General features: G+C 42.6%; 1 protein-coding gene across 1 annotated transcript in view; it reads left to right on the top strand.

Annotated features, from left to right (window-relative positions):
* Positions 1-7,832: 7,832 nt before the first annotated feature.
* The window catches only part of SPMIP7 (sperm microtubule inner protein 7), a 108,389-nt gene continuing 89,547 nt past the window's right edge, over positions 7,833-26,674 (top strand). Inside the window, exons 1-2 of the mRNA XM_082259794.1 lie at positions 7,833-8,422; positions 17,562-17,647. Coding sequence (XP_082115920.1) covers positions 7,942-8,422; positions 17,562-17,647 — 567 coding nt within the window. The 5' untranslated portion in view covers positions 7,833-7,941. The remainder of the gene's footprint in view (positions 8,423-17,561; positions 17,648-26,674) is intronic.

Genomic DNA, 26,674 nt, shown 5'->3' with positions numbered 1-26,674 from the left:
CATATTACTGACTTCTGTACACTTCCCTACATACTACTACTGACCTCTGTCTACTGCTCTACATCCTACTGACCTCATCACGCTGCCCTACAAACGACTGACCTCTTTACACTGTCTTACAAATTACTACCTTCTGTACACTGACCTGCGTCCCATTGACCTCTGTTCACTGCCCTAATTCCTACTGGCCCTTGTGCACTGTTCTACTTCATAGTGACCCCTGTACACTGTAATACATCCTACTGACATCTGTACACTGCCCTCTATACTACTTACCTCTGTACACTGCCCTACATATTACTGACTTCGGTACACCCTGGTGTGCTATTGGTCAGGTTTCCTCCACTGCCCAATAAGAGCTCTTGTTGGACACAGTGGGGAGACTCTCCAAGCTCAACAGACACACCTGCGAACAAATGAAAGTTTAGCTGAACAATCAGACCCCCCTGATAAGCAGGCAGGGCCCCACTTATGGGTTTTCCTAGCACCTACCTAGGAGGGTGCTACACCCCCCTATCTGGAGATAGTATTGTACCCCTTCCTGTGGGTGTTCTATGGGTGGAATTAGGCCTCTTTTGGGTTGAATTAGGCTCTTGGTGGTTGGAATGCCCCTTTCTGATTCTGGTTTGAATAGGCCCCTCTTTCTAGTACCGCACTGGTTACCATCACCAAAAGGGTGGTGTTCAATATCACACCTTTTTTTAGTTCCTGTTTCGTTTGTGAATTGGACTTACCGCTTTTATTTATTTATTTATTTATTTATTTATTTATTTTGTTTACTGACAAATTTTATTTTTTGTTGTTTACCAGAAAATCGTTATTTTTTATTTTTTAAATGAAAGGGACTTTATTTACCACATGCAATAATTTATGCAAATGAGTAACATGATATCCTTACTGCATGTGGTAAAGCTCAGTGAATTGATCCCTTAGTGCCCAATCTGCATTAAAGTGAAAGTAAACCCATCCATTTAACAGTTTCAAAAACAATTACATTTCTGACCCGCGCCTGGAATACAACTGTCACATTGGTTGTGCTCTCATGCAAACTGTCAAACCAACCAATGGCTGTGTCATAACTGATCACATGTGCAGCATCATGGCAGTTGGAGATTAAATAGAGGCCAAGATGGCAACTTCCTTGCCTGAAAACGATAGAAGTGTTTACTTCCACTTTAAATTAGCCTCAGAACCTGTGTAATTAATATTACATGTTACATTGTTCAGTTTTCAGGGGATGATGTGGCAGCCCATAGATTGCAGCTTGAATCTGAAACGCGTGGCAAAACACACGTTTAGGAAACACACAGGTGTGAATGCAGCCTTAGAGACAGTTCACACTACAATTTCTGCGTTCCAGGTGCATTTATGCCTGCACATTTTTTGATGTGTTCCAATACGTTTTTTCTACCATTCACTTCAGGGCACATGCATTTCGCTGCTTTTTGCCGCATTCCAGATGCATTCCGTACAGAAAAAATGCAGCATGTCCTACCTTTGTTTTAAACACCCAATAAATACAATTCAAAGTACTAACAATAGTTTACAAAGCCATCGACAACTCTGCCCCCAGCTACATCGCTAACCTGATCTCTAAATATCAACCAAGCCCCCCTCTTCAATCCTCCCAAGACCTCCTGCTATCTAGCTTGCTTTTCACCTCCTCCAATGCTCACCTTCAGGATTTCTCCAGAGCTTCTCCCATCCTTTGGAACTCCCAACCCCAATCCGTCTGACTGTCTCCTAATTTATCCATCTTTAGATAATCCCTGAAAACCCTTCTCTTTAACGCCTTGCCTACTGCCAGCAGTACATATACTGCGGCAAGTTGGCTCTATTGCGCGAAATGACGTACCTGTACGTTGTTTTGTGCAATAGCCAGTGGAGGCGTGCACGCGTTGATTGGCCAGAGGGGTAGCCAGTCAGTGGGTCTGGCAGACGCGATGTCCGCCTGCCACCTAAGATTGCTCCCCAGAGAGAGTATGTAAACAAGGCAGATTGCTGTTCTGTCAGAGATGAACACAGTGATCCTGTGTTCCTGCTATTTAGGAACACGGATCTCTGTGTTCATGTAGTGAGTCAATCCCCCACACAGTTAGAAAGCATCCCCTAGGGACACACTTATCCCTTTTATTGTCCCTGGTGTTAACCCCTTCCCTGCCAGTGTCATTAATACAGTAACACTGCATATTTTTTAGCACTGATCACCGTAAAATGTCCCTGGTCTCCTCATAAGTGTCAAAAGTGTTAGTTAGGGGTCCGATCTGTCCACTGCAAAGTCGCAGTCCCACTAAAAATCGCTGATCGCCGCCATTACTAGTAAAAAAACAAAAACGCCATAAATCTATTCCCTAGTTTGTAGACGTAATAACTTTTGCACAAATCAATCAAAATTTAATAACACTTATTGGAATTTTTTTTACCAAAAATATGTGGCAGAATACAATTTAGTTTAAACTGATGAAGAAATTTTGATTTTTTTTACATTTTTTTTATTGGATATGTTTTATAGCAGAAAGTAAAAAATATATATATATTTTCAAAATTGTCGGTTTTTTGTTTATAGCGCATAAAAAAAACAAAAAACGCAGAGGTGATCAAATACCACCACAATAAAGCTCTATTTGTGGGGAAAAAAGGACATCAATTTTATTTGGGTACAGTGTCGCACGACCGCGCAATAGTCCGTTAACCATTTACGGACCGTCCGCCGCAGTTTTACAACGGTACTTTGATATTAAATACCGGGGGTTATGGCAGCGCCTGGTATTTTTTTATGGTTGTTGTGTTAACAGAACATAAGCTCCTCCCTCCTATACCTGGGTCCTGAAGAAGCTATGCCTACGGCAAAACGCGTTGACCTACAGAGGTTACTCCTTTATTATCCCCAGTTAGGGGCTTGTATTTGACACCATCCCTGTATGGGAGGTTGTCACATTTGATTCCTCCATCTGGAGATTATATGTCCAAAATGTTCTATGCAGCACCATTGTTTCTATGTTTTTATTATGCATATGCTCACCTTATGTTATATCACTGTATTTTAATGTTTTCCAATTACATATATGTTTTTATACCTTCATATAAATTTGGTCTCACATTTCCATGCCGGTAAAGTCCTCCTATGACAGGATGGGGTCCTGTTTTTTTTCCTGATACAAAAGGTAATACCTGTGGGAGATAAGCTACTGTAATGGAGAAAGTGAAACAGTGTATTAGTTAGAAGCAGGATAGGCTTCTTTAACCACTTCAGCCCTGGGAAGGTTTTATCCCCAGGGCCATTTTTTGCAATACGGCGCTGCGTTGCTTTAACCACTTAAGGAGAAGGCCTTTTTCTGACACTTGTTGGTTACAAGTTAAAACCAGAAATTTTGCAAGAAAATTACTTAGAACCCCCAAACATGATATATTTTTTTTTTAGCAAAGACCCTAGAGAATAAAATGGAGATCGTTGCAATATTTTATGTCACACTGTATTTGTGCGGCGGTCTTACAAATGCAATTTTTTGGGAAGAAATACACTTTTTTGAATTAAAAAATAAGAAAACAATAGCCCAATTTTTTTCTATCGTGTGAAAGAGAATGTTACACAGAGTAAATTGATACCTAACATGTCATGCTTCAAAATTGTATTCGCTTGTTGGTCTCACATTTCTATGCCAGTAAAGTCCTCCTATGACAGGATGGGATCCTGTTTCTTTTCTTCTCTCTATATATAGTGGGATGTGGCATATTAGGTGGTCAATATACATTTTTTTCTGTACCTTTTTTATAAATTGACCCTCCCTCTTAGATTGTAAGCTCTAAGGAGCAGGGTCCTCTGATTCCTCCTGTTCTAAGTGTATTGTAATTGTAATGGCTGCCTTCATTTTGTTAAGCGCTGCATAAACTGTTGGCGCTATATAAATCCTGAATAATAATAACACAAAAGGTACAGCGCTTAATACTATTATGACTAAAATGCATGTGAAAATGCACCTCCTTTTATGAATTCAATTAAATAAAATAAAAAAATAAAATAAACAAGTGTCTGGAGAGGAGGCAAGGCCGCTTATGGGGGGGGGGGGGATTCCTGTGGGGGCCCTGGCACACAGGGGGGCCCCAACAGCATGGGGAATCGGTGCAGTTGGGCAGAAGGGCAATTACAGAAGGAAGCCTTGTGTGGCTCTTTGCAGCAGCTGAAAGCCAGTTTCTTCCCCTCCTGCCAGCTTTCAGCTACTACAGGAGGAGACACAGAGTATCGTTCCTGTAATTGCTTCTCCAACACCGATCATTCTCCCTGTTCTGCCTGCTTCTGATCCCCCCTGTGTGCTGAATAGGAAGGGGATGGGGCAGCTACATATAGAGGAATTGATGTTTCCGTATTCCTCCTGCTGCCGCTGGATGCCTGATTCTCCTTCTCTCCCTCCTGCAGGCATTCAGCGGCTGCAGGAGGAATATGGAAAGATCAATTTCTCTATATGCAGCTGCCCCATCCTATACAACTTCTTTTACTGGCCCCCCAGTTCTCTCCAGCCCCCCCCAGTGATCTTAGCCCCCCATTGCTCTTAACTCCCCCAAGTGCTCTTAACTCCCCCCTCAGTGCTCTTAACCCCCCCAGTGCTCTTAACGCTCCCCCAGTGCTCTTAACCCCCCATGCTCTTTAACCCCCCCAGTGCTCTTTAGCCCCCCCCATGCTCTTTAGCCCCCCCCCGTGCTCCTTAGCCCCCCCGGTGCTCTTCAGCTCCCCACAGTGCTTTTCACCTCCCCCCATGCTCTCTGACTCCCCCAGTGCTCTCCACCCCCCTGTGCTCCCTGGCTTCCCCCTAAGTGATTTCCAGTTCTCCCCCCATGCTCTCCATCCCCCTGGTTTTCCCTGCCCACCCCCCCCCACCCCCAGTGCTCTCCACACTCTGCGCCTTCCAACCCCCCTGCAATGTTTTCCAAACCCCCCCTTAATTCTCTCCAGTCCCCCCCCCTGTCCTTCAGCTCCTCCAGTGCTCTCTGCTTTCCCTGTGCTCTCCAGCCCCCCTAGTGTTCTTCTATCTTCTATCATGTCTGCAGTCTCTGACCTTCTCTTGTATCACATCCGCAGTCTCTTGACCATCCCTTGTATCATGTTTGCAGTCTCTGACCATCTCCTGTACTATGTCTGCAGTCTCTGACCATCTCCTGTACTATGTCTGCAGTTTCTGACCATCTCCTGTATCATGTCTGCAGTCTCTGACCATCTCTTTTATCATGTCTGCAGTCTCTGACCATCTCTTGTATCACGTCTGCAGTCTCTGACCATCTCTTGTATCAGGTCTGCAGTCTCTGACCATCTCCTGTACTATGTCTGCAGTCTCTTACCATCTCCTGTACTATGTCTGCAGTCTCTGACCATCACCTGTACTATGTCTGCAGTCTCTGACCATCTCCTGTACTATGTCTGCAGTCTCTGACCATCTCCTGTATCATGTCTGCAGTCTCTGACCATCTCTTTTATCATGTCTGCAGTCTCTGACCATCTCTTGTATCACGTCTGCAGTCTCTGACCATCTCTTGTATCAGGTCTGCAGTCTCTGACCATCTCCTGTACTATGTCTGCAGTCTCTTACCATCTCCTGTACTATGTCTGCAGTCTCTGACCATCTCCTGTATCATGTCTGCAGTCTCTGACCATCTCTTTTATCATGTCTGCAGTCTCTGACCATCTCTTGTATCACGTCTGCAGTCTCTGACCATCTCTTGTATCAGGTCTGCAGTCTCTGACCATCTCCTGTACTATGTCTGCAGTCTCTTACCATCTCCTGTACTATGTCTGCAGTCTCTGACCATCTCCTGTACTATGTCTGCAGTCTCTGACCATCTCCTGTATCATGTCTGCAGTCTCTGACCATATCTTTTATCATGTCTGCAGTCTCTGACCATCTCTTGTATCACGTCTGCAGTCTCTGACCATCTCTTGTATCAGGTCTGCAGTCTCTGACCATCTCCTTTACTATGTCTGCAGTCTCTTACCATTACCTGTACTATGTCTGCAGTCTCTGACCATCTCCTGTATCATGTCTGCAGTCTCTGACCATCTCTTACATCATGTCTGCAGTCTCTGACCATCTCTTGTATAACGTCTGCAGTCTCTGACCATCTCTTGTATCACGTCTGCAGTCTCTGACCATCTATTGTATCACGTCTGCAGTCTCTGACCATTTCTTGTATCACGTCTGCAGTCTCTGACCATCTACTGGATCACGTCTGCAGTCTCTGACCATCTCTTATATCACATCTGCAGTCTCTGACCATCTACTGTATCATGTCCTCAGTCTCTGATCATCTCTTGTATCATGTCTGCAGTCTCTGACCATCTCTTATATCACGTCTGCAGTCTCTGACCATCTACTGTATCACGTCTTCAGTCTCTGACCATCTCTTATATCACGTCTGCAGTCTCTGACCATCTACTGTATCATGTCCTCAGTCTCTGACCATCTCTTGTATCATGTCCTCAGTCTCTGAACATCCCCTGTATCATTTCCTCAGTCTCTGACCATCTCCTGTATCATATCCTCAGTCTCTGACCATCTCCTGTATCATGTCCTCAGTCTTTGACCATCTCCTGTATCATGTCTTCAGTCTCTGACCATCTCCTGTATCATGTCCTCAGTCTCTGACCATCTCCTGTATCATGTCCCCAGTCTCTGACCATCTCCTGTATCATGTCCTTAGTCTCTGACAATCTCCTGTATCATGTCCTCAGTCTCTGACCATCTCCTGTATCATGTCCTCAGTCTCTGACAATCTCCTGTATCATGTCCTCAGTCTCTGACCATCTGCTGTATCACGTCTGCAGTCTCTGACCATCTCTTATATCACGTCTGCAGTCTCTGACCATCTATTGTATCACCTCCGTAGTCTCTGACCATCTGTTGTATCATGTCCCCAGTCTCTGACCATCTCTTGTATGAGGTCCGTAGTCTCTGACCATCTCTTCTATCATGTCCCCAGTCTCTGACCATCTCTTGTATCAGGTCCGTAGTCTCTGACCATCTCTTGTATCATGTTTGCAGTCTCTGACCATCTACTGTACTATGTCCCCAGTCTCTGACCATCTCCTTTAGCATGTCTCCTATCTCTTACTCAAACTTAAAACACATTGCTAATAGTATTAGCTATCTGTTAATGCCAAAGGTAGTACTGTGCAGGGGAGGCAGAAAGTGCAAAGGGGGGAACTGTGATTAGAGAGACGGGGGGCGCAGACTGCAAGGGGCACTGTGATGGGGGGCTGTGAAATTTGTGCAATAAATATTCTTGAAAGCATTACAAATTTGTGTGGGTGTTTTTACATTTTAGGTTGGGGGGGGATGCCAGATATAGGATCCGCCCCGGGTGCCAAATGCTCTAGGTACGCCACTGATAACATAATATAATATTACAAAATAACATAATATAACATTACAAAAATAATATGTAAAAAAAATAATAATAGCAATTAAACATTGTAATAAATTAATTAAAAAAATTGTAAAATAAAATAATTGTAAACATTTTTAAAATAAATAAAAAAAATGTTTAATGTAAGAACCAATTAAAAAGAGCTACACAAGATAACTGTTATGTTTGTGTCTGCGAAAAATGGTTTTTGTATATTTTAGGGAAAATATTGTCTTGTTATATTAGGGGGGGGGGCTGCCAGGAAGACTGTACAGAGCCCCCTGATTTCCAACAGCAGCCCTGAGAGGAAGGATAGGGTGCAGGCACATCTAGAGGTGGGCGGGGATACCTGTTTATGATCCAGGACTGCTGAGCGGGAGGGCGGGGCCTGTTAGCGTCGTTCGTCTCCTAGCAACCACTTGTCACGCTAGAAGGGAAGACAAGGCAGAGATCCTGAAAGTCCCGCTGTACTTTAATGGAGATTATTACTTCATAAGAAGACTCAGGACCTAGAGGGAGACGACTAGCAGCAATAACAGTTAGCCAGTCATGGTAGTATACGATCAGCTCGGTACTAAGACAAACACAAGCGGCTCTGCAGGCCGACACCAGGCCAGTTATATGACAACACCACTTCCATTTATGAAATGGAATCCACACTCCACTTCTCCTGATATGTCCGGATACTGCCTGAACCCTCTCCGGGATGACGTGCCTTTGCTCGATCCGTGCTCGGGCTTTATGAGCGCTGGAGCGGATGCCGATCTGAGACCCGGGACCGGAAAAACCATCCCATGTCTGGCCGATCAGAGTGATGTGAAGCCCGTCCATACCGATCCCTGGGAGCGCACAGCTCACTGGCAGACCAATAGGTGTAAAACAGCGCCACCTAGAGGAGCTCTCATCAATCAGACCCGTGTCCCCAGCCAGAGATCCAAGGAGGATGACTACAGAGATTTCACTCACAAGGAGGGCACGACATGGAATTCTGTAGTCAGATCAGATGCTGCACTCAGGGCACATCTGGGAGGTACGGTACCTGTATAAGCATGAGCCTTGTACAGTGATTTTCTGCAAAAATAATATTTATCTATAAATTACAGGGGTGTCTCATGTATTCCAATAAACAGGGATATAAAGAGGGGGTGTAAGTATGGGAAATAAGGCTGCTGCTGACATGTAAAAGCTTATCCTTAGCCTTTGATTTATTGCGATATATAATATAGTGCTGCGCTGCCTCTCACAAAGTGCAAAAAATCAAACCATAATAAAAGTATATCTTCCTGTGAATAATGATTAATAATAAATGCAATATATCTGTCCACGTTTGTAAAATTTCATAAAATCAATATCATAATTACAAACTTTTGATGTACATTATAAAAAAAATGGTGATGTACATTATAAACAAATGGTGATGTACATTATAAAACTTGGTGATGATAAAAATAGTGATGATAAAATGATACAATAAAGTGCTCAGTGTCCATATAATTGTGACGTGATGGTGCTCTGGGTTTCACATATAATAAAAAGTATCTCCACATATATCCGTGTCCCCAATGAAGATTCATATAATAAGTGAAAAAAAATGTGTTTGCCAAAAATTGTTCAAAAAAAAAAAAAATCAAATGTCTTATTAACCACTTAAGCCCCGGAAGATTTTACCCCCTTCCTGACCAGGGCCTATTTTGCGATTCGGCACTGCGTGACTTTAACTGACAATTGCGCGGTCGTGCGACGCTGTACCTAAACGAATTTGACGTCCTTTTTTTCCACAAACAGAGCTTTCTTTTGGTGGTATTTGATCACCTGTGTGATTTTTTGATCATGCGCTATAAACAAAAAAAAGCGTCAATTTTGCAAAAATAACAATATTTTTCACATTTTTTTATATGAATATGAAATTTCCAAAAAAAAAAAAAAATGTAAAAATCAAAATTTTTTAACATTTTAGGCCAATTTTTTTTTTTTACCATATGTTTGGTAAAAAAAATCGCAAAAAGCGTATTTTGATTGGTTTGCCTAAAAGTTATTGCATTTACTAACAAAGGGAAAGATTTTTGTCATTTTTATTGTTTTTTTTTTTTTTAATGCGTAATGGAGGCGATCTTCGATTTTTTTTTTTTTTGCGGGACTGCGACATTGCGGCGGACAGATCGGACCCTTGACTGACATTTTTGACACTTTTGGGGTTACCAGTGACATTACTGCAGTAATCAGTGCTATACATATGCACTGTTACTGTAATGACACTGGCAGTGAAGGGGTTAACTTTTTTTTTGAGAGGGAGGGGTTAAGTGTGTCCCTAGGGGCGTGCTTCTTACTGTGATTGGATGTGGCTGTGTGTGTAACAGCAGAGATCAATGGTCCTACATAGCAGAACCGTATGATCTCTGCTCTTACACAGGGGAGAATGACAGGCGGCTTTGTTTACATTAGCTGCCTGCCTTTCTCCCGGTGTAACCGACGATCGCGAGTGCCTGGCGGACATCGGGTCCTCCGGGCACACGCGTGGGGGGGTCCGTGACCGAGTGGGAGCGCGCCTCCTGCGGCGCGCACTCGCTCCCAGAGCCTCACAGGCTAGCGACGTACCCATACGTCACTTTGCCTGTGAGGGGCTGACTGCCGACGTAAATAGTCGCGCGGCAGTCGGCAAGTGGTTAAAGTGAAGATGGTGAATCCCTTCGCCTATATGTATCTTGGAGAAAATAATGGTGATCTTCAGTGCAGTGCCACCAAACCAGTGTGACTCGCCTCTCACTTTCTTGTAGATAGCCTCTGTGCAATGGATAGGTATCTCTAGGGGGCCCTGGATGCATAAAGCCCATATGGTGTTGCTCGCTTCCACTACTCCTTCTGTAACATCTATTAGGCTCTTAGAGGTAGAGACACAGGGAAATCTCTCATGGTGTATGTCCACACCAGCAAAACACAGAAACAGCGCCGGTTTATGGAATTTTATATGTGAGTCTGAATGTCACTTCTCTATTAAATAACATTTTTACATACTACACCATGAGAGGTTTTCCTGTGTCTATCCTGCACTACTTTTGGTGATTTCGGGTGCAACTTGCATAGACATCTGTGCATGAAACTGCACAGATGTCTTCCAAGTTGCACCCAAAGTCACACTGACACGTGGCTTTGAAATTGTGCGATTTCAGATGAAGTCGCATAATTTCAAAGCCGCAGTCATTGTGAACGGGGGCGAACAGAGCATTGTTACCCTGTGACATGTGCTTAACTTCAAAGGATGTGTCTTTTTTATCAAACTGATCATATACCTTGTCATGCGAATTTAGACATCATAGTCGCATGGCATGTCGCAGCTTATTCTTTTCAATGTCACCTGTTCAAATAAGGTGAGACTTAAAGTCAAAACGACTTTAAAAAAGGTGCCTGCACTACTTTGATCCGGCTTTGATCTAGAGAGTGTAAAGTCGGATCAAAGTCGCACTCAAAGTTACATCAAGTTGCACTGGCAATCATGCGACGTTGGAGTTGCACACGTGTGAATGGAGTCCTAAAATTAGCTTTTAACCACTTCTGGACTGGAAGGATTTGCCCCCTTAATGACCAGGCCATTTTTGTGCGATTCGACACTGCGTTACTTTAACAGACAATTGCAATCGTGCGATGCTGTACCCAAATAATATTGATGTCATTTTTTTCCACAAATAGAGCTTTCTTTTGGTGGTATTTGATCATCTCTGTGATTTTTATTTTTTTGTGCTATAAACAAAAAAAGCAACAATTCTGAACAAAAAAAATATTTTTCACATTCTGCTATATAACATTCCCAATTTTAAAAAAAAAAAAAATCTAATTTTTTCATCATTTTAGCCCCGGTTCACACTTGTGCGATGCGGGAAGGCTGCAAATTTGCAGCCTGTTCCCGCATCGCAAACGCACATCTGGCAGTTCACACTGCCATATGCGATACGCAGGGGGTGTCAATGAAATGTTAACGACACCCCCAGTTTGATCGCATATCGCAGTGCGATCTGACAGTTCGCACAGGATCGGATCGCACAAGTGTGAACCACTGTGCGATCCGATCCTGATGCGGCTGGAAAAAAGGGTCCTGTGCGTCTTTTGTGTGGGTGCAGTGCGAATTTCAGCCGTACAAAGTGTATGGCTGAATTCGCACCGCACATCCGATCGCATGTAATGAAGGAGCAGTGCGCTCCGATATTACATGCGATCGCCGCACTCGCAAGAGTGTGAACCGGCCCTTAGATCAATATGTATTCTGCTACATATTTTTGGTAAAAAAAAATCCCAGTAAGTGTATATTGATTGGTTTGCACAAAAGTTATCGCATCTACAAACTAGGGGAAAGATTTATCTCATTTTTATTTATTTTTTTTTTTTTACTAGTAATGGCGGCGATCAGCGATTTTTAGGGCGACGGCGACATTGCAGCAGACAGACCGGACCCCTGACTGACATTTTAGACACTTTTGGAGGGACCAGTTTACCACATTACTACAGTAATCAGTGCTAAAAATATGCACTGTTATTGTAATAATGACCCTGGCAGGGAAGGAGTTAACACCAGGGGCGACCAAAGAAGTAAATGTGATCCTAGGGGGGGCTTTCTAACTGTGAAAGGGGATGGGGTTATGGAATCAACACAGAGACCTGTGATCCTAAATAGGAGGATCAAATGCGCTCTGTGTTCATTGCTGACAGAACAACGGTCTGCTGTGTTTACAACTGCAAACCGCCGTTCTCTCTCCACGGGGAGCGATCGCTGGTGCCCTGCGACAATCACGGCCCCTGGCCCCGCAGAACAGCTTCCCCCGCTGGCGAATAGGTACGTAGTTTCACGGGAACCTGCCGACCTGCCGCTGTATATCTGCTACACTAACATGTTAAAGCCTATATGCGATTTTAGTGATTGGGTTTATGTATGTTTTGAGGGTTGATTCACACTAGAACGGTTACCGGAAGCCCACGTTCTGTGCACATTACCTGCACCACGTTCAAAACGCACTGCAGCTGCAATCTGCGGCAGGTGTCAAATTTACATTAATGACACCCCAAACAAAGGTCGTAAACACAGTGCGTTTGCATGCGTTGGATAGCATGCTACAGAAGTACCATACAATGCGGTTGTAGGGAGTTTCCAAAAGTAGTGCATGCATTACTTTTGCTGTGGTGCAGTGCGATTTCAGCCCATTCAAAATGAATGGGGAGAAACAGCGTCGCACAGAACTGCATATAAAATGCACAGTGCGTTTCTGCGCGATTCCCAGTGTGAACTGGCGATAAGGAGAAGTTTAAGGCTCGGTTCACACTGGGGGCGGCTTCAAAGTCGCCCGACTCTGAAGCCACCCGTGCATCGTGACTTCAGCGGGGCTTGCAAATGACTTCTCTAATAGAAGTCAATGCAAGTCGCCCCCAAAGTAGTGCAGGAACCTTTTTCTAAGTCGCTCCGATTAGAACGGTTCCATTGCACTGAATGGAGCGTGACTTGTTAGGCGGCTGAGTCCGTGTGAACCCAGGCTTAGACTACAACTAGGATCACTTTACAAGGGGGTTATTTAAATACTGCTCTGGTTTTTATTGCTCCCCATTAAGGAGATTAATTCTCTATTGAAATTGAAAGTAAAAGAAAATCCAAATTTTTGGGTTGTGCCCAGAACAGCAATAATGGGAAAATCTTCCAACGGGGACCCTAGTTATGGTGACCCTGGTGACAACAACAAAGGATTCCCTCTTTGGAGGGATTTCCTCTTACTTCCTGTCTGTCTATGGGTCAGGAAGTGAATGGAAATCTCCCCAATGGGACACAGATGACGGAACAAACTGACAGGGGTTATATCCCTCCATAAAGCTATCCAAAATGAAAATAAAAAATATTGCCTTTAGTTCTAATTGAAAGTCTCATGTGTGGGGAAAAAGTTTTTACATTGTAATTGGTTTTACCTTGGAGCTGTGCCTGACTACAATGTAAATATTTTCTATTTTACCTTTTGTTTTATTTTAGCAAGCGCAGCGTCTGTTAACACTGTTCACAATTACAATAATAAGTAAAAAAAGGCTTTTAGGCCAAATCTAGACTTGCATCCAAACTGCTCCTTCTGATCCATGTTTGAAACACTTTTCAGAGGTGTTTGACAGGCAGTGAGGAGTGCTAAAAATGTGGCTCAGCCACTCATTTTTAATACCCCCAACTGCAAGTCTAAGAGCTAATTTAGATTTGCGATAAGGAGTGTGATGTTAAACCGCCTTTAGCTGCAAAGGCAACTGATGGGGGTGGTTACATGCTGCGGTCACGATGCTTTGCTTCACAATTGCGGCAAAAACAATCACCCCTGTCATGCTCAGCAGGCAGTAAGCCCAACAAACGTGACCTGTTCAAGTGAATGGGGAAGCTCCGTAACAGGGTTAAAATAGGAGGTGAGTGAGAAGGCGTTACAACTCCTCCTCACCACCTGTCAATCGCCTCTGAAAAGTAGTCTGAACGCAGATCAATCGCAATTACAAGTCCATTTTGAGCCTAAAGAAGCCCTTACACAGACCAGGACCTGGAATGTCAAACTGACATTGATCCTGTTTCTACAACTGTGGGCATACACCCAGTGGTGAGGGACTGTAGGATGTACAAAGTATACTCATAGTCCTTATGTAGTTACATAGACTAATGATAGAATATCTACCAAAAGGGCCTTTCTTCCCTTTATAATAATGTAGCACCCTCCTAGATAGATGCTAGGATTAGATAAAATAGGTGTAGTGTTGGCTTGCTGTATTTTGTGGAGCAGTGTTTTGATAGGTAAATTTAGTTGCCTCACTGTATCTGGCTGTAAATGTTTGTTAGATAAACTTAGTTTGCTCACTGTAATCAGTGTAGTTGCATTCTACTAGTTAGGTCTGCTCAGTATGCTCAGCTGCTTCCAACCTGAGAGCTTGCTCTATCTCCAGAGAGCTTGAGAAGCTTCTGGATCATAGCTGTGGAGTTATGCAGGTGGTGGCATGAATATTGATACAGGCCTTGGCCAATCCCAGAGAGGCAGGCCCTGAAGGCATGCTGGGAGACTTTATACAGTATATGCTATGAGCGCTCTGGGTCTTTTCCTGGACAGGATCAGCCCAGCTTGGAGGCATTTCTACTGTTGCGAGGCCTGGATGTTGAGACCCTGAAACTAGAGAAAGAGCTGACTGAGGGGGACTGTCCTCTGAAGATCTGGTCTGATATCAGGTGTCGCTTGGAAGTTACATAGTTGGTAAGGTTGAATAAAGACTAAAGTCCATCCAGCTCAACCTGTGTGGGTGTATGTGTCAGTATCTATAATCATTTCCCATATCCCTGTATGTTTTGTTTTTTAAGATGCACATACAAGAGTCTTTTAAAAATATCAATACTCCCGCTGACACCACCACTGGTGGAAGAGAGTTCCACATCCTTTCTGCTATAACAGTGAAAAACCCCCTGCACAGCTTGAGGTTAAGCTGCTTCCCCACCAATCTCATTGTGTTGCCCCATGTCGTCTTACACTCCCTGAGACTGAATTGTTTTTGGTTACGCTGGGATAACCATTGAGGTCTTTGTAAATTGCTATCATGTCCCCTCTCAAGCGTCTCTTTTCCAGCAGGAATTAATGTAGTTAATAATTGTAGTGTCATTCCTCGTAATTGAGGTCCTCCAATCCCTTTTTTAATCTTGTTGCTCTTTTTTGTACTCTCTCCAGCTGCAGCACATCCCTTCTGACGACTCCTGACCAGAACTGGATTAAATACTCCAAATGTGGCCTAACTAGAGTTTTATAAAATGGCAGGATTATAGTTTTATCTCTGGAGTATATCCCCTTTTTTATGCATGCTATAATTCTTCTGGCTTTGGTAGCTGCAGCTTGACATTGCATGCTATTGCTCAATCTGTCTTCTACTAGGACCCCCAGATCTTTCTCCATCCTTGATTCCCCCCAGAGGTTCTCCTCCTAGTGAGTAGTTTGTATTTATTTTTTTTAGCCCCAAGTGCTTCACTTTACATTTCTCCACATTAAACCTCATTTGCCATGTAGTTGCCCCCTCCCCCATTATTTTGTTCCGGTCTTTCTGTAAAATTTCTATCACCTGATGAGAAGTTATTGCCCTGCCTATTTTCGTGTTGTCCGTAAAAACTGAGATTGAGCCATGTATCCCATTCTCTATATCATTTATGAACAAAATAAACAGAACTGGTCCCAGGACAGAGCCTTGAGGTACCCCACTTACCACTCCAGACCATCTAAGTACACAAAGTTGTAAAGAGGCAACCAGCTGTCCTTGAGCCTTATGTGAGTACAGATGGTTCTGAGAGATCTGGGGGACTTTTGGGCTGCTGCCACCCCTCTGGTGCTTGAGAGTCAGCTATGGCTCTGTTTAACCACTTTACCGCTGCTCACTGAGCTGCTACTGCGGCAAAGTGATTCGTTATCGTCTGGCGACGTAGACCTATGTCGCCAGACATTCCCCTCTCTCGGCGGCGCGCTCGTGCCGCCAGAGGCTCGCTCCCGCTGTATTCAGTCACAGCGGAAGTCGGGCCAGGGGAGGAGCAGCGGTGATCACCGCCGCTCTTCCCCGATCGTCGGGGAATCGAGTGTGGAGATCCGCCCGCTTGTGTAAACAAAGCGGGCGGATCTCCTAAGTGACAGGCAGGGTCAGATTGCAGGGTTCAGCATAGCTGAACCTGTGATCTGTCCCTGTGTCACATAGTCACCTCCCCCTACATGTTAGTAAGCACCAGGCATACATTAACCCCTCCCTCTCCAATAAAATTAACCCCTTCCCTGCCAGTGTCATTTTTACAGTAACTGTGCATATTTATAGCACTGGTTACTGTATTAATGTCACTGGTACCCCCAAAAGTGTCAAAAATGTCAGTCAAGGGTCCTATCTGTCCGCCGCAATGTCGCAGTCCCGCAAAAAAATCGCAGATCGCCGCCATTACTCGTTAAAAAAAAAAACACCAAAAATGACAGAAATCTTTCCCTTAGTTAGTAAACGCAATAACTTTTGCGCAAACCAATCAAAATACGCTTACTGCAATTTTTTTTTACCAAAAATATGTAGGAGAGAACAAATTGGCCTAAAATGATAAATAATTTTGATTTTTTTACATTTTTTGGGGGGGGGAATTTCAAATAAATAAATGTGAAAAATATTGTTATTTTTTCAAAATTGTCGCTCTTTTTTTGTTTATAGCGCAAAAAGTAAACATCACACAGGTGATAAAATACCACCAAAAGAAAGCTCTGTTTGTGGTTAAAAAAAAAGGACGTAAATTTTGTTTGGGTACAGCGTGGCACGACTGCACAATTGTCCGTTAAAGTCACGCAGTGCCGAATCGCAAAAAGTGGCCCAGACGTAAGACAGCAAAATCCTCCGGTGGTAAAGTGGTTAAAAGTGACACAGGCTGGTGTTCTGAGGAGCTTAGTCCACCTAATTCTGTGTAAAAGGGACTCTGCTCTTGTGGCTCTAAAAGATGGAGTTTGAAGTTACAACTACTACTACTTCAAAGCTGAAGTTCACTGTTTATTGCAAGCATGGACTTTATTACAGCTTTTCCAGAACGAATACTTAGTCCTCAAGTTTGACATAGTTCCTGTTTTTGGGTGTATCCCACCTAGTTCCCTCAACCCGTCCAAGTTCTTTAAAAATCAAAGACAACAAAAACAAAGCCCCTTGACTGGTTATTGGAGAAATGTGTGAATGAGGCTGTGGGCCCAGCTTGTGGGAAGACATGGTCAGTATTTCTGCGGCTCCTACGGGAGTAGCGCTACAATTACTTTACAATTACTAAAAGTTGGAGCCGCTATGTTTCAAGGTGGTGATTTCAGGCATGCACCAAACATACATGAAAGAGAGCATTAATACATGACATCACCAACATTTGCAGCCAGTGACGCTCTTAGCTTAGTAAATCAGGCCCGGTATATTATACAGTGCCGCTTCTTATTAACATTTGGATGAATTTGCCTATTACATATTACTATCTAAATAGGATTCAAACAGGAATCATCGAATGATTATATATGATAAATTATGAATTATATTTAATGTTTTTCTTTCCTTCTATATAGTATTTTACCAATAATAGGTTGTCCATAACATTTTTACCATGATCGTTTTGGTTATAACTATTTTTTCACAGATGTCGATAATTATTTTGACAGGTTGGACGAGTAATATGAAAGTAACCCCTCAAGTGACAAATGGACATGGCAATGGCAGTTCCATATTGCCAAAGTTTGTTCTTCAGGTAGGTGTATTTTTGTAAGTCGCTTGTAGGCCCTATTCACACCTGCTTGTTTTATAGCTTGAAGCTCCAAAACGCTGGAGGAGAAATAATTCAATTATTCTCTATGGATTTGGTTCACGTCCCCATACTAAGTACCTGAAACCAAACGCCTGAAGCTCAAAAAAGCTTTGTACCGTCTTTTGAAGCTCAATTTGGGCAGATTGCTTTGTTTCTAAAGCGTTTTTTTTTTGTTCCCTTTATAGATGTGCATCTTTCTTTTTTTGATAGTTTTTCTGCTCAAATGCAATAATCAAATAAAAATTATTAATACATAAATAATTAAGCAAAAATTAAATAAATAAAATAATTAATAATAAATTAACTCCTAACCCTAATACCCTAAAAATAATAATAATAATAATGATAAAAGGTAAATAAATCATAAATAAATAATAAATAAAATTAACCTCTAACTCTAATCCTTATACACCTAAACCCCTAACCCTAATCTTAACCAAAAAAAAAAGATTATTTACAGTCACATTGATCATTTTGATAAAAACTGTCACCTGTTCTCATATGCTCTAATTTGGCGCACCAAGGCAGACACTTGGGATATACATGGTAGTAACCTTCACAGTATGTTGATTCTGATTTTAAAGCACAGGATTATTTTTGTGTGGGAGGCACACACACACAGAGCATGGAGCAGCAAATAATCCATAATTCACCAAAATTGCATAATCTTTATTTTGGATGTCAAATTGCTTTTTCCATATTATACTATGTATAATTTACTGTCACATTGATCATTTTTATAAAGACTGCCACGCATTCTAATATGCACTATTTTGGTGCATCAAGGCAAACACTTGGGATATACAAGGTAGCAACCTTCAATGTATGTTCTGCATATCAGCGTCATTCACCCATCAGTCACATTTGTGTATGCGCAGTACTATAATTATTTAAAAAAAAATGAATAATAGTAAATAAATAATAAATATAAGAGTGGACGAAAAACTTGAAAAACATAGCCACAAATGATGAAACAGATGATATTTTTCTCTATTGGCTAGAAAAAAAATGGCAAAGCTCAAAAAAGCTTTAAAACCGCTGTACAAAAATGCATGGAAAAAGCTCAAAAACGTGACGCTCAGGCATGAATGCAGCCTTACTGCTCTGAACATTTATGCTTCTTTTTATCAACATTTATTTAAAACATTGCATCAGTGCCAGAAACACTTGTATAGCTAAAATAAATTTCACCATACGTATTGTTTTCAAATACAGTAAAACCTTGGATTGCGAGCATAATTCGTTCCGGAAACATGCTTGTAATCCAAAGCACTCTTATATCAAAGCGAATTTCCCCATAAGAAATAATAGAAACTCAGATGATTCGTTCCACAACCATTTATTCATAAGTCCTTCAGTTTATAGTCCATATAAAAAGATTATAGCATTGCATTATAGCATTATAACCATAAAATGTCCATCCACAAATAGCCGCTTCCACAAGGGGATTAGAGGCAAAATCCAGCAGGAGCTACAGAGTATCAAAGAGAAGAGAGGCGCCTGTAAGTGTAGCAATATGGTTACATTTAATGAAGGTACAACATCTAGCAACTCACATGGTTGATAAATAAAACAGTCACATCTAAGTATGCAGGCATCCGGGGTAAAGCTGTCCACATAGACTATCTTCTGCACCGCCGGCTGCCAGTCTGTAATCCTGACCGGGAAGACCACCCTGGAGTAAAGCGATCTGTAAGCGAGGGGCAGCATGGAAGGGATGACGTAGATGGCGGTGCGGAGGATGGTCTATGTGGACAGCTTTAGCCTGGATGCCGGCATCCTTAGATGTGCCTGTTCCAATCATCAACCATGTGAGTTGCTAAATGTTGTACCTTCATTAAATTTAACCATATTGCTACACTTAGAGGCACCTCTCTTTTATTTTATACTCAGCTGTGACTTGAGGCTACTTGTATATCAAGACATCGCTTGTATATCAAGTCAAAATTTATTTGAAAATTTTGCTTGTCTTGCAAAGCGCTCTTAAACCAAGTTACTCTCAAACTAAGGTTTTACTGTAATTGAAATCCTGTATCATCAGCTCCCCCTAGCAGCCAAAATGCAGTATAGTTTTCTGAAATATGAATGAGAAAATATAACACATTTTGGCCACTAGATAGAGCTGATAATTCAGGAGCTAATCTATTTCCAAACAGACAATTATATTTAGTTCAGTTTGCACAAATGTTTCTGACATTTGTGTAACTAATGTTTTATGAATAGTCCCCCATGGCTTTAATGACTCGGAATGAGTAAATCAATTTATGTAAGTTAGAACTTGCAACAAATCCAGAAGGATGGTTTTGCACCAATACTTGTAGAAAAAGGCTGATCCATGGTCATCACATTGGCAAGCCTACCCATAATTCCTAGCATCCCCTCTGACCTAGTAAACCGTTTTGCCTGCTTCTTGCAGTAGCCACAAAGCAGGGGTGAAGTGCATAGGCACTCTCAATGCCACAAATTCTCTTACTGTATAATTGGCTCTTCATATGTTGCATGGAATGGATGTGATAGGGGAGGGAGAGCTATCTGTGCTAGGTATTTTCAGGAACCATAACCCAGACAGAGACAGAAAATGCAGTTACAATCACACCTTTAATAAAGTATCAAAAAAAAAACATCAAAAACTGAAGCCAGGGTTTGGATGCCAGAATAGGTAATCAGACGAACTGGTGTCAGGAAGCCAGAAGTCAGCATAGTATTCTTAGTGTCTGGTTCTAGAATTAAATGCAGTTTCCATTCATATTAAATGCAGTTTTCCATTAATGGTCCTTTTTAATCCTCATGAGATTGTATGCACCACTCAAATCGAGCTTTGTGAGGACCGTTGCTCCTTTTAGGTGGTCAAATAATTCTGTTATCAATTTAACTGAATAATCATTCTTAACAGTAATGCGATTGAGACCCCTATAATCGATACAGGGTCTCTGTTCACCTCTCTGCCATCACCGGCAGGGAGATCCCAAGGATAGTGAATGCACAACATACTCCTCCATAGCTTTATCCCCTGAGACAGACAAAGGGTAATCCTGGCCACGAGGAGGAATGGCAGCAGGTTGAAATTCAATTGTACAATCATAAGGCCGATGTGGTGGGAAAATACCAGCCTGACCTTTGTCAAAGACATCACTGAATTCACTGTACTCTTCTGGCAATGAGGAGACTGAAGACATGCACATGACCCTAATCACTTTCTGAAAACATGTCTTAGTGCATTGTGTCAACCATGATAGAACCTCAGCACTTTGCCAATCAAATAAGGGATTGTGCCTCTGTACCCAAGGATAACCAATGACAACTGGGTAATGAGGTGCAAAAACTACTTGGAATTGGATTATCTCAGCCATGGTCAACTGAGGTTTCTTGGGCCACATGGGAAGAAAGTTTTCCCATCAATAGCCTCGATGGCAAATGGGGAGGCATGAGGCTGCAGCAGTGTCGAGTGCTTCAACATGAAGGCGCTATCTATGAAAAAGCCTGCAGAACCCAAATCGATTAGTGTCTGGGTATCGATGGAAAACTCAGACAAGGGTAACCTGAACTAGAGGCTCATCCTTTAGGATAGCTAGGGACGCAAAGACGCAATCTAAGGTCAGTCCCATACAAAACCTCCGGTGCGGCTGTTTCCCGGACAGGTAGGACAAGACTTCAATAGGTGACTTGCCTGGCTTCAGTAAAGGCACAATCTCTCCTTCCATCTAAAGGCCCTCTCTTCAGCAGAGTCAATAGAAAGAAAGAAGTTCCCCTAGAGGCGGGACTTTATAGGCAACTACCTATCAGTATGTGTGCTCAAGAGTATTTAAATTATTAGAATTTATTTAAACATGTAAAAAGCCACATAACAATACATCAAAGGACAATAATATATATCAACCATGTGGATACGGCTATCAAAATACATCACTAAAGAAGAAAGAGTGGGAGCGCAAGAATCCCAAATGAAGATCTGACGCGTTTTGGGGCGTGGCCTTTCTCAAAGGTCAATTGGAATTCAACTCACTCATGTTATTCAAATAATGTATACAGCCACAAATAAAACATTGCTGCACTTAAAAAAGGTGCAGCAGCAAGAAAAAAGAGCGCTGAAGCCAGGGGGGGGGTGGCAGGGTCTTCAAGATGTAGTAATGTGATCACAGCAAATCGCATTGATATATATGGTATCTCAAGATAGGGGTCACTGATGTCTCACAGTTATTCCCACAAGGATCCTGTGTAGCCCAAACGTGTCTGTAGTATATGTATAGTTTTTTATCCAGGGTAGTTAATTGGTGCTCTAGATGAAGAGGAGTATCTCCGTAACGGGTAAGAGAGTATGTATCTCAGCAATCCCTGCTATACAGCGTAGAGAACCTGCTTCCCGTGCAGAGAGACATGTGAAACCCAGCTGCATTGGCTCTACCTCTATAGAGGACTCGGACCTGGGAAGCATGGGCAGTGAGGGAGGGATGGGTGGGAATGCAAAGCTCGGAGCCAAACATACAGGAGGCTTCCGCAAGCACTCCTTAAAGGAAGGTCTCTCTGGTAGTCTGAAATTAATGAAAATGGCAAATGAGATCATCTCCTCAAGATTATTAGGTATTACATCTTTAATAATATCAGAGGGGCCATGGGGAAAAAGCAGCCATTAGTGCCTCATTGTTCCAACCAACCTCTGCTGCCAGAGTACAGAATTCAATAGTGTAGTCAGCAGCAGTTCTCTTACTCTGTTTAATGGACATGAGGCTTTTGGCAGCAGAGGGGGAGCAAGTGGGAAATTCAAATACCCTTTTAACCACTTAAGCCCCGGAAGATTTTACCCCCATTCCGACCAGGGGGTATTTTGCGATTCGGCACTGCGTGACTTTAACGAACAATTGCGCGGTCGTGCGACGCTGTACCTAAACGAATTTGGCGTCCTTTTTTTCCCACAAACAGAGCTTTCTTTTGGTGGTATTTGATCACCTGTGCGATTTTTTGATCACGCGCTATAAACAAAAAAAGAGCGTCAATTTTGCAAAAATAGCAATATTTTTCACATTTTTTTATATGAAATTCCCCAAAAAAAAAATTTAAAAATCAAATTTTTTTTACTTTTTCGGCCAATTTGTTTTATGCTACCTATGTTTGGTAAAAAAAATCGCAAAAAGCGTATTTTGATTGGTTTGCGCAAAAGTTATCGCGTTTACTAACAAAGGGAAAGATTTCTGTCATTTTTGTTGTTTTTTTTTTAACGTGTAATGGCGGCGATCTGCGATTTTTTTTGCGGTACTGCGACATTGGGGCGGACAGATCGGACCCTTGACTGACATTTTTGACACTTTTGGGGTTACCAGTGACATTTCTACAGTAATCAGTGCTATATATATGCACAGTTACTGTAAAAATACACTGGTAGTGAAGGGGTTAACTTTATTTGGGAGGGAGGGGCTGTGTGTATCCCTAGGGGCGTGCTTTCTACTGTGATTGGCTGGGGCTTGAGCTGTATGGACACTGATCAACGGATCTACATACTAGATCCGAGTGATCAGTATCCTAACAGCAAGGAGAATGACAGGCAGCTTGTTTACACAAGCTGCCTGACATTCTCCCTCTCCCCCGCCGATCGCCGAGTGACCGGCGGACATCGGGTCCGCCGGTCACACGCGCGGGGGGGTCCGTGACCACGCGGGAGCGGGAGCGCGCCTCCGGGGGCGCGCGCTCGCTCCCTAGACCCTCACAAGCTAGTGACGTAGCCCTACGTCACTTTGCCTGTGAGGGGCTGACTGCCGACGTAGATCGGCGTTAGGCAGTCGGCAAGTGGTTAAAAGAGGCCACCGAGGCTTTATCAGAAAACAAAGAAATAATGAAGCCTACTTTGCTTCTTTCCATAAGGAACGCCAGGGGCAGTATTTCAAAGTATATTCCAACCTGGTTGAGAAACCCTCTGCAGTGAGCTTGATCCCCCCCCCCCCCCAAAACGTGGGGAAGTGGAGCAGAACCAGTCATACCTCTTACATTGGTAGTATTAGAGGTGGCTGCCAGAACAAAGACGAGAGCAGCAGCAGGGATTGCTTGCAACACTGGTTGTACCAAAACAGCTGGAGTAGGAGGATCCAGATGAGCAGGTCGAATCAAGAGCAAAAGCAGGAACAGGTATCGGAAGAGAAGTCAGCCATGCCAAGTCATACACAGGAACACACTGGGATCATAGGCCACACAAGGGCACGGAGGAAATGAACAAACCTGTTTAAATAGCCAAAAAGGCCTGTCTGTAGGCTGGACTAATGAGGCAGATAATGGTTACCAGGTGTGTCACTGGGGAAACAACAAGTAGCTGGTAATTAACTGAAAAAGAGCAGCCTCTGTGGACTGAAAGAAAAGATCTGCTCGTAAATAACAGGAGCCAAGCCCTGACAGGTATGTAGGCATGTGGCAGGTTATTAGAACAATACTTGTAGATCATAAACATAGCAAATTCATGCAATGCCATGCTGCAGGTAAGAAAGCTAGAAGACTACCCTTATGCATTGAAGGAGTATTTTACTTAACCACTTGCTGACTGCCCTACACGGCTGACGGCCGCGTTACACATGATCATGTATATATACGTGATCCTGTAATTCTGGGTGTCAGGCGCGAGTGTGCGCCACCGGCAGCTCGATCCCATTGTGAAACAGAGCAGAGATACAGCCGCAAAGTATAATGTTTCCACCCCTGTGCTTGATTGAGGAGATAATGTTCTTAGGGTCATAGTCAGCATTTTTCTTCCTCCAAACTTGGCGAGTCCCCCTCTTCAAGAAGGCACATATACAGTCATGCCCTCTAAATGATTCAGAGAAGAATTGGGAGAAAGTGCTGTGGTCAGATGGGACCAAAATTAACTCAACTTGCCTTGTTTGGAGGAAGAAAAAAGCTGACTATGACCCTAAGAACACCATCCCTACAGTCAAGCACGGAGGTGGAAACATTATACTTTTGGGCTGTTTCTTTGTTAAAGGTACAGGCAGACTTTGCCGCATTGAGGGGCCAATCGAAGGGGCCATGTATTGTAAAATCTTGGATAAGAATCTTCTTCCCTCAGCCAGAACACTGATGATGGGTTGCGGATGGGTCTTCCAGCATGACAATGACTCAAAACATACCGCCAAGGCAACAAAGGAGTGGCTCATGAAAAAGCACATTAAGGTCAAGGAGTGGCCTAGTCAGTTTCCAGACCTTAATCCTATAGAAAATTTATGGAGGGGGCTGAAATTTAGAGTTGCTCAGAGACAGCCAAGAAACCTTAAGGATTTAGAGAAGATCTGTAAAGAAGAGTGGACCAAAATTCCTCCTGAGATATGTGCAAACCTGGTCACCCACTACAAGAATCGTCTTACCTCTCTGCATACCAACAAGGGTTTCTCCACCAAGTACTAAGTCATGTTTTGCTTGGGGATCAAAAATTATTTTACTCACTGAACTGCAACCTACTGTATTTTATAACATTTGATTTTTGGTTGATATTCTGTCTCTGTCATTTGATAAGAATTATAGACCCTTCATTTCTTTGTAAAAACTTTCAAAATCTGCAGGGGATCAAATATTTTTTCCCCCCCTACATGTAACAAAATACATATTGGCATTAATTGATGAAGAAATTTGACATTTTTACATTTTTTATTGGATTTGTTTTAGAGCAGAAAGTAAAAAATATTGTTTTTTTTTTTCATTTTTTTCATTTTCATAATTGTCGTTCTTTTTTTTCTTAGCGCAAAAAATAAAAAACGCAGAGGTAATCAAATACCAACAAAAGAGAGGTCTATTTGTGGGGAAAAGGACATAAATTTTATTTGGGTACAGCGTCGCACGGCCTGGTCATGAAGGGGGGTAAATCTTCCAGAGCTGAAGTGGGAGATAAATCAATAAATCTATCCCTTTCCCAAACCCTGGTTCAGCTTATGTATGTGGCTCATTTTTGGTTACCCATCCTTAGGAATGTCCTTGAACTTAAGAGTTCTGTGAAGGGCAATGAAATTAATAAGGGGACTGGAAGACCTCAGCTAAGAGAAATTATTAGAAAAATTACACCCTGGAGAAGCTGTTAGCCGGTTTCCAAATGCAAACTGTGTGTATTAAAAGCTGCATCTTTTTATCCCTTGCTGTCTGAAACCTGGATAATGACAATTTCCAAGCTATACTTTTTTGGAATTCATGAATTTTAAAATTCAAACCTGAAGGGCTGGTACAAATTATTGGAAAGCCCCCACACTGTTTGTTTTTTTGTTTTTGTGTGGGGGGGTTCCCTATTAACATCTATATCAGTCCCTCATTTAGGGTCTAATGTGCTATTTGTTTGACAATCACTTGCTTATTAGCCTAGAAAATGGACATAACTGTTTTTTTTAACTTCTGGCTCCCATTGCCTAAAGTGGGGTTTGGGTTTTGCACCCAAACGTTAGGAATGTCCACCGAACCCCCTTCTAGACCAAACCCAGGTATGTTTGGCTCATCAGTAGTACAAACTTCATTTTCTGGATATCCCCTGTACAAATGAAAAAAATCTGCAAACCTAACCAAAATCTTGGTTCAAGGCCAGTTTGCAAGCTTTTGTACTAAAATTGACATTTCGAAAAACAACTCAACTATTGCTGTTAAATGGCATTTCCCAGCCGACTTCTGTTCTTTTTATATACAAAGCAGCCCGGGGAATACCCCTCAACATCTATACCAAACCCTTTTCTTTGATTAGGGTCTGGTAAAGATTTTGAGGGTGGACCACATACATTTAAAAAAGTTATGCGGTCCCCCTATAAATCCATACCAGTCCCTTTTAGATCTAGTAAAGATTGTAGGGGAGGACCACACACAAAAAAAAAGTGGGCCCCTCCAAATCCATACCAAATCAATCATGCTGCCTGGCTGTCTATGAACAGGAAGGAAAGCGAGGGTCTGTTCTTTAAATAAAAAGTTATATGGTGTATCCACCATCGGATCTTGGCATCCAGTAATGTAGACCCATCGTCCATCGCA

This window comes from Pelophylax lessonae (assembly GCF_965119305.1).
Source record: "Pelophylax lessonae genome assembly, chromosome: 5".
NCBI lineage: Eukaryota > Metazoa > Chordata > Amphibia > Anura > Ranidae > Pelophylax > Pelophylax lessonae.
Note: the sequence above shows the minus strand (reverse complement) of the source record. Positions and strands in the feature narration are given on the sequence as shown.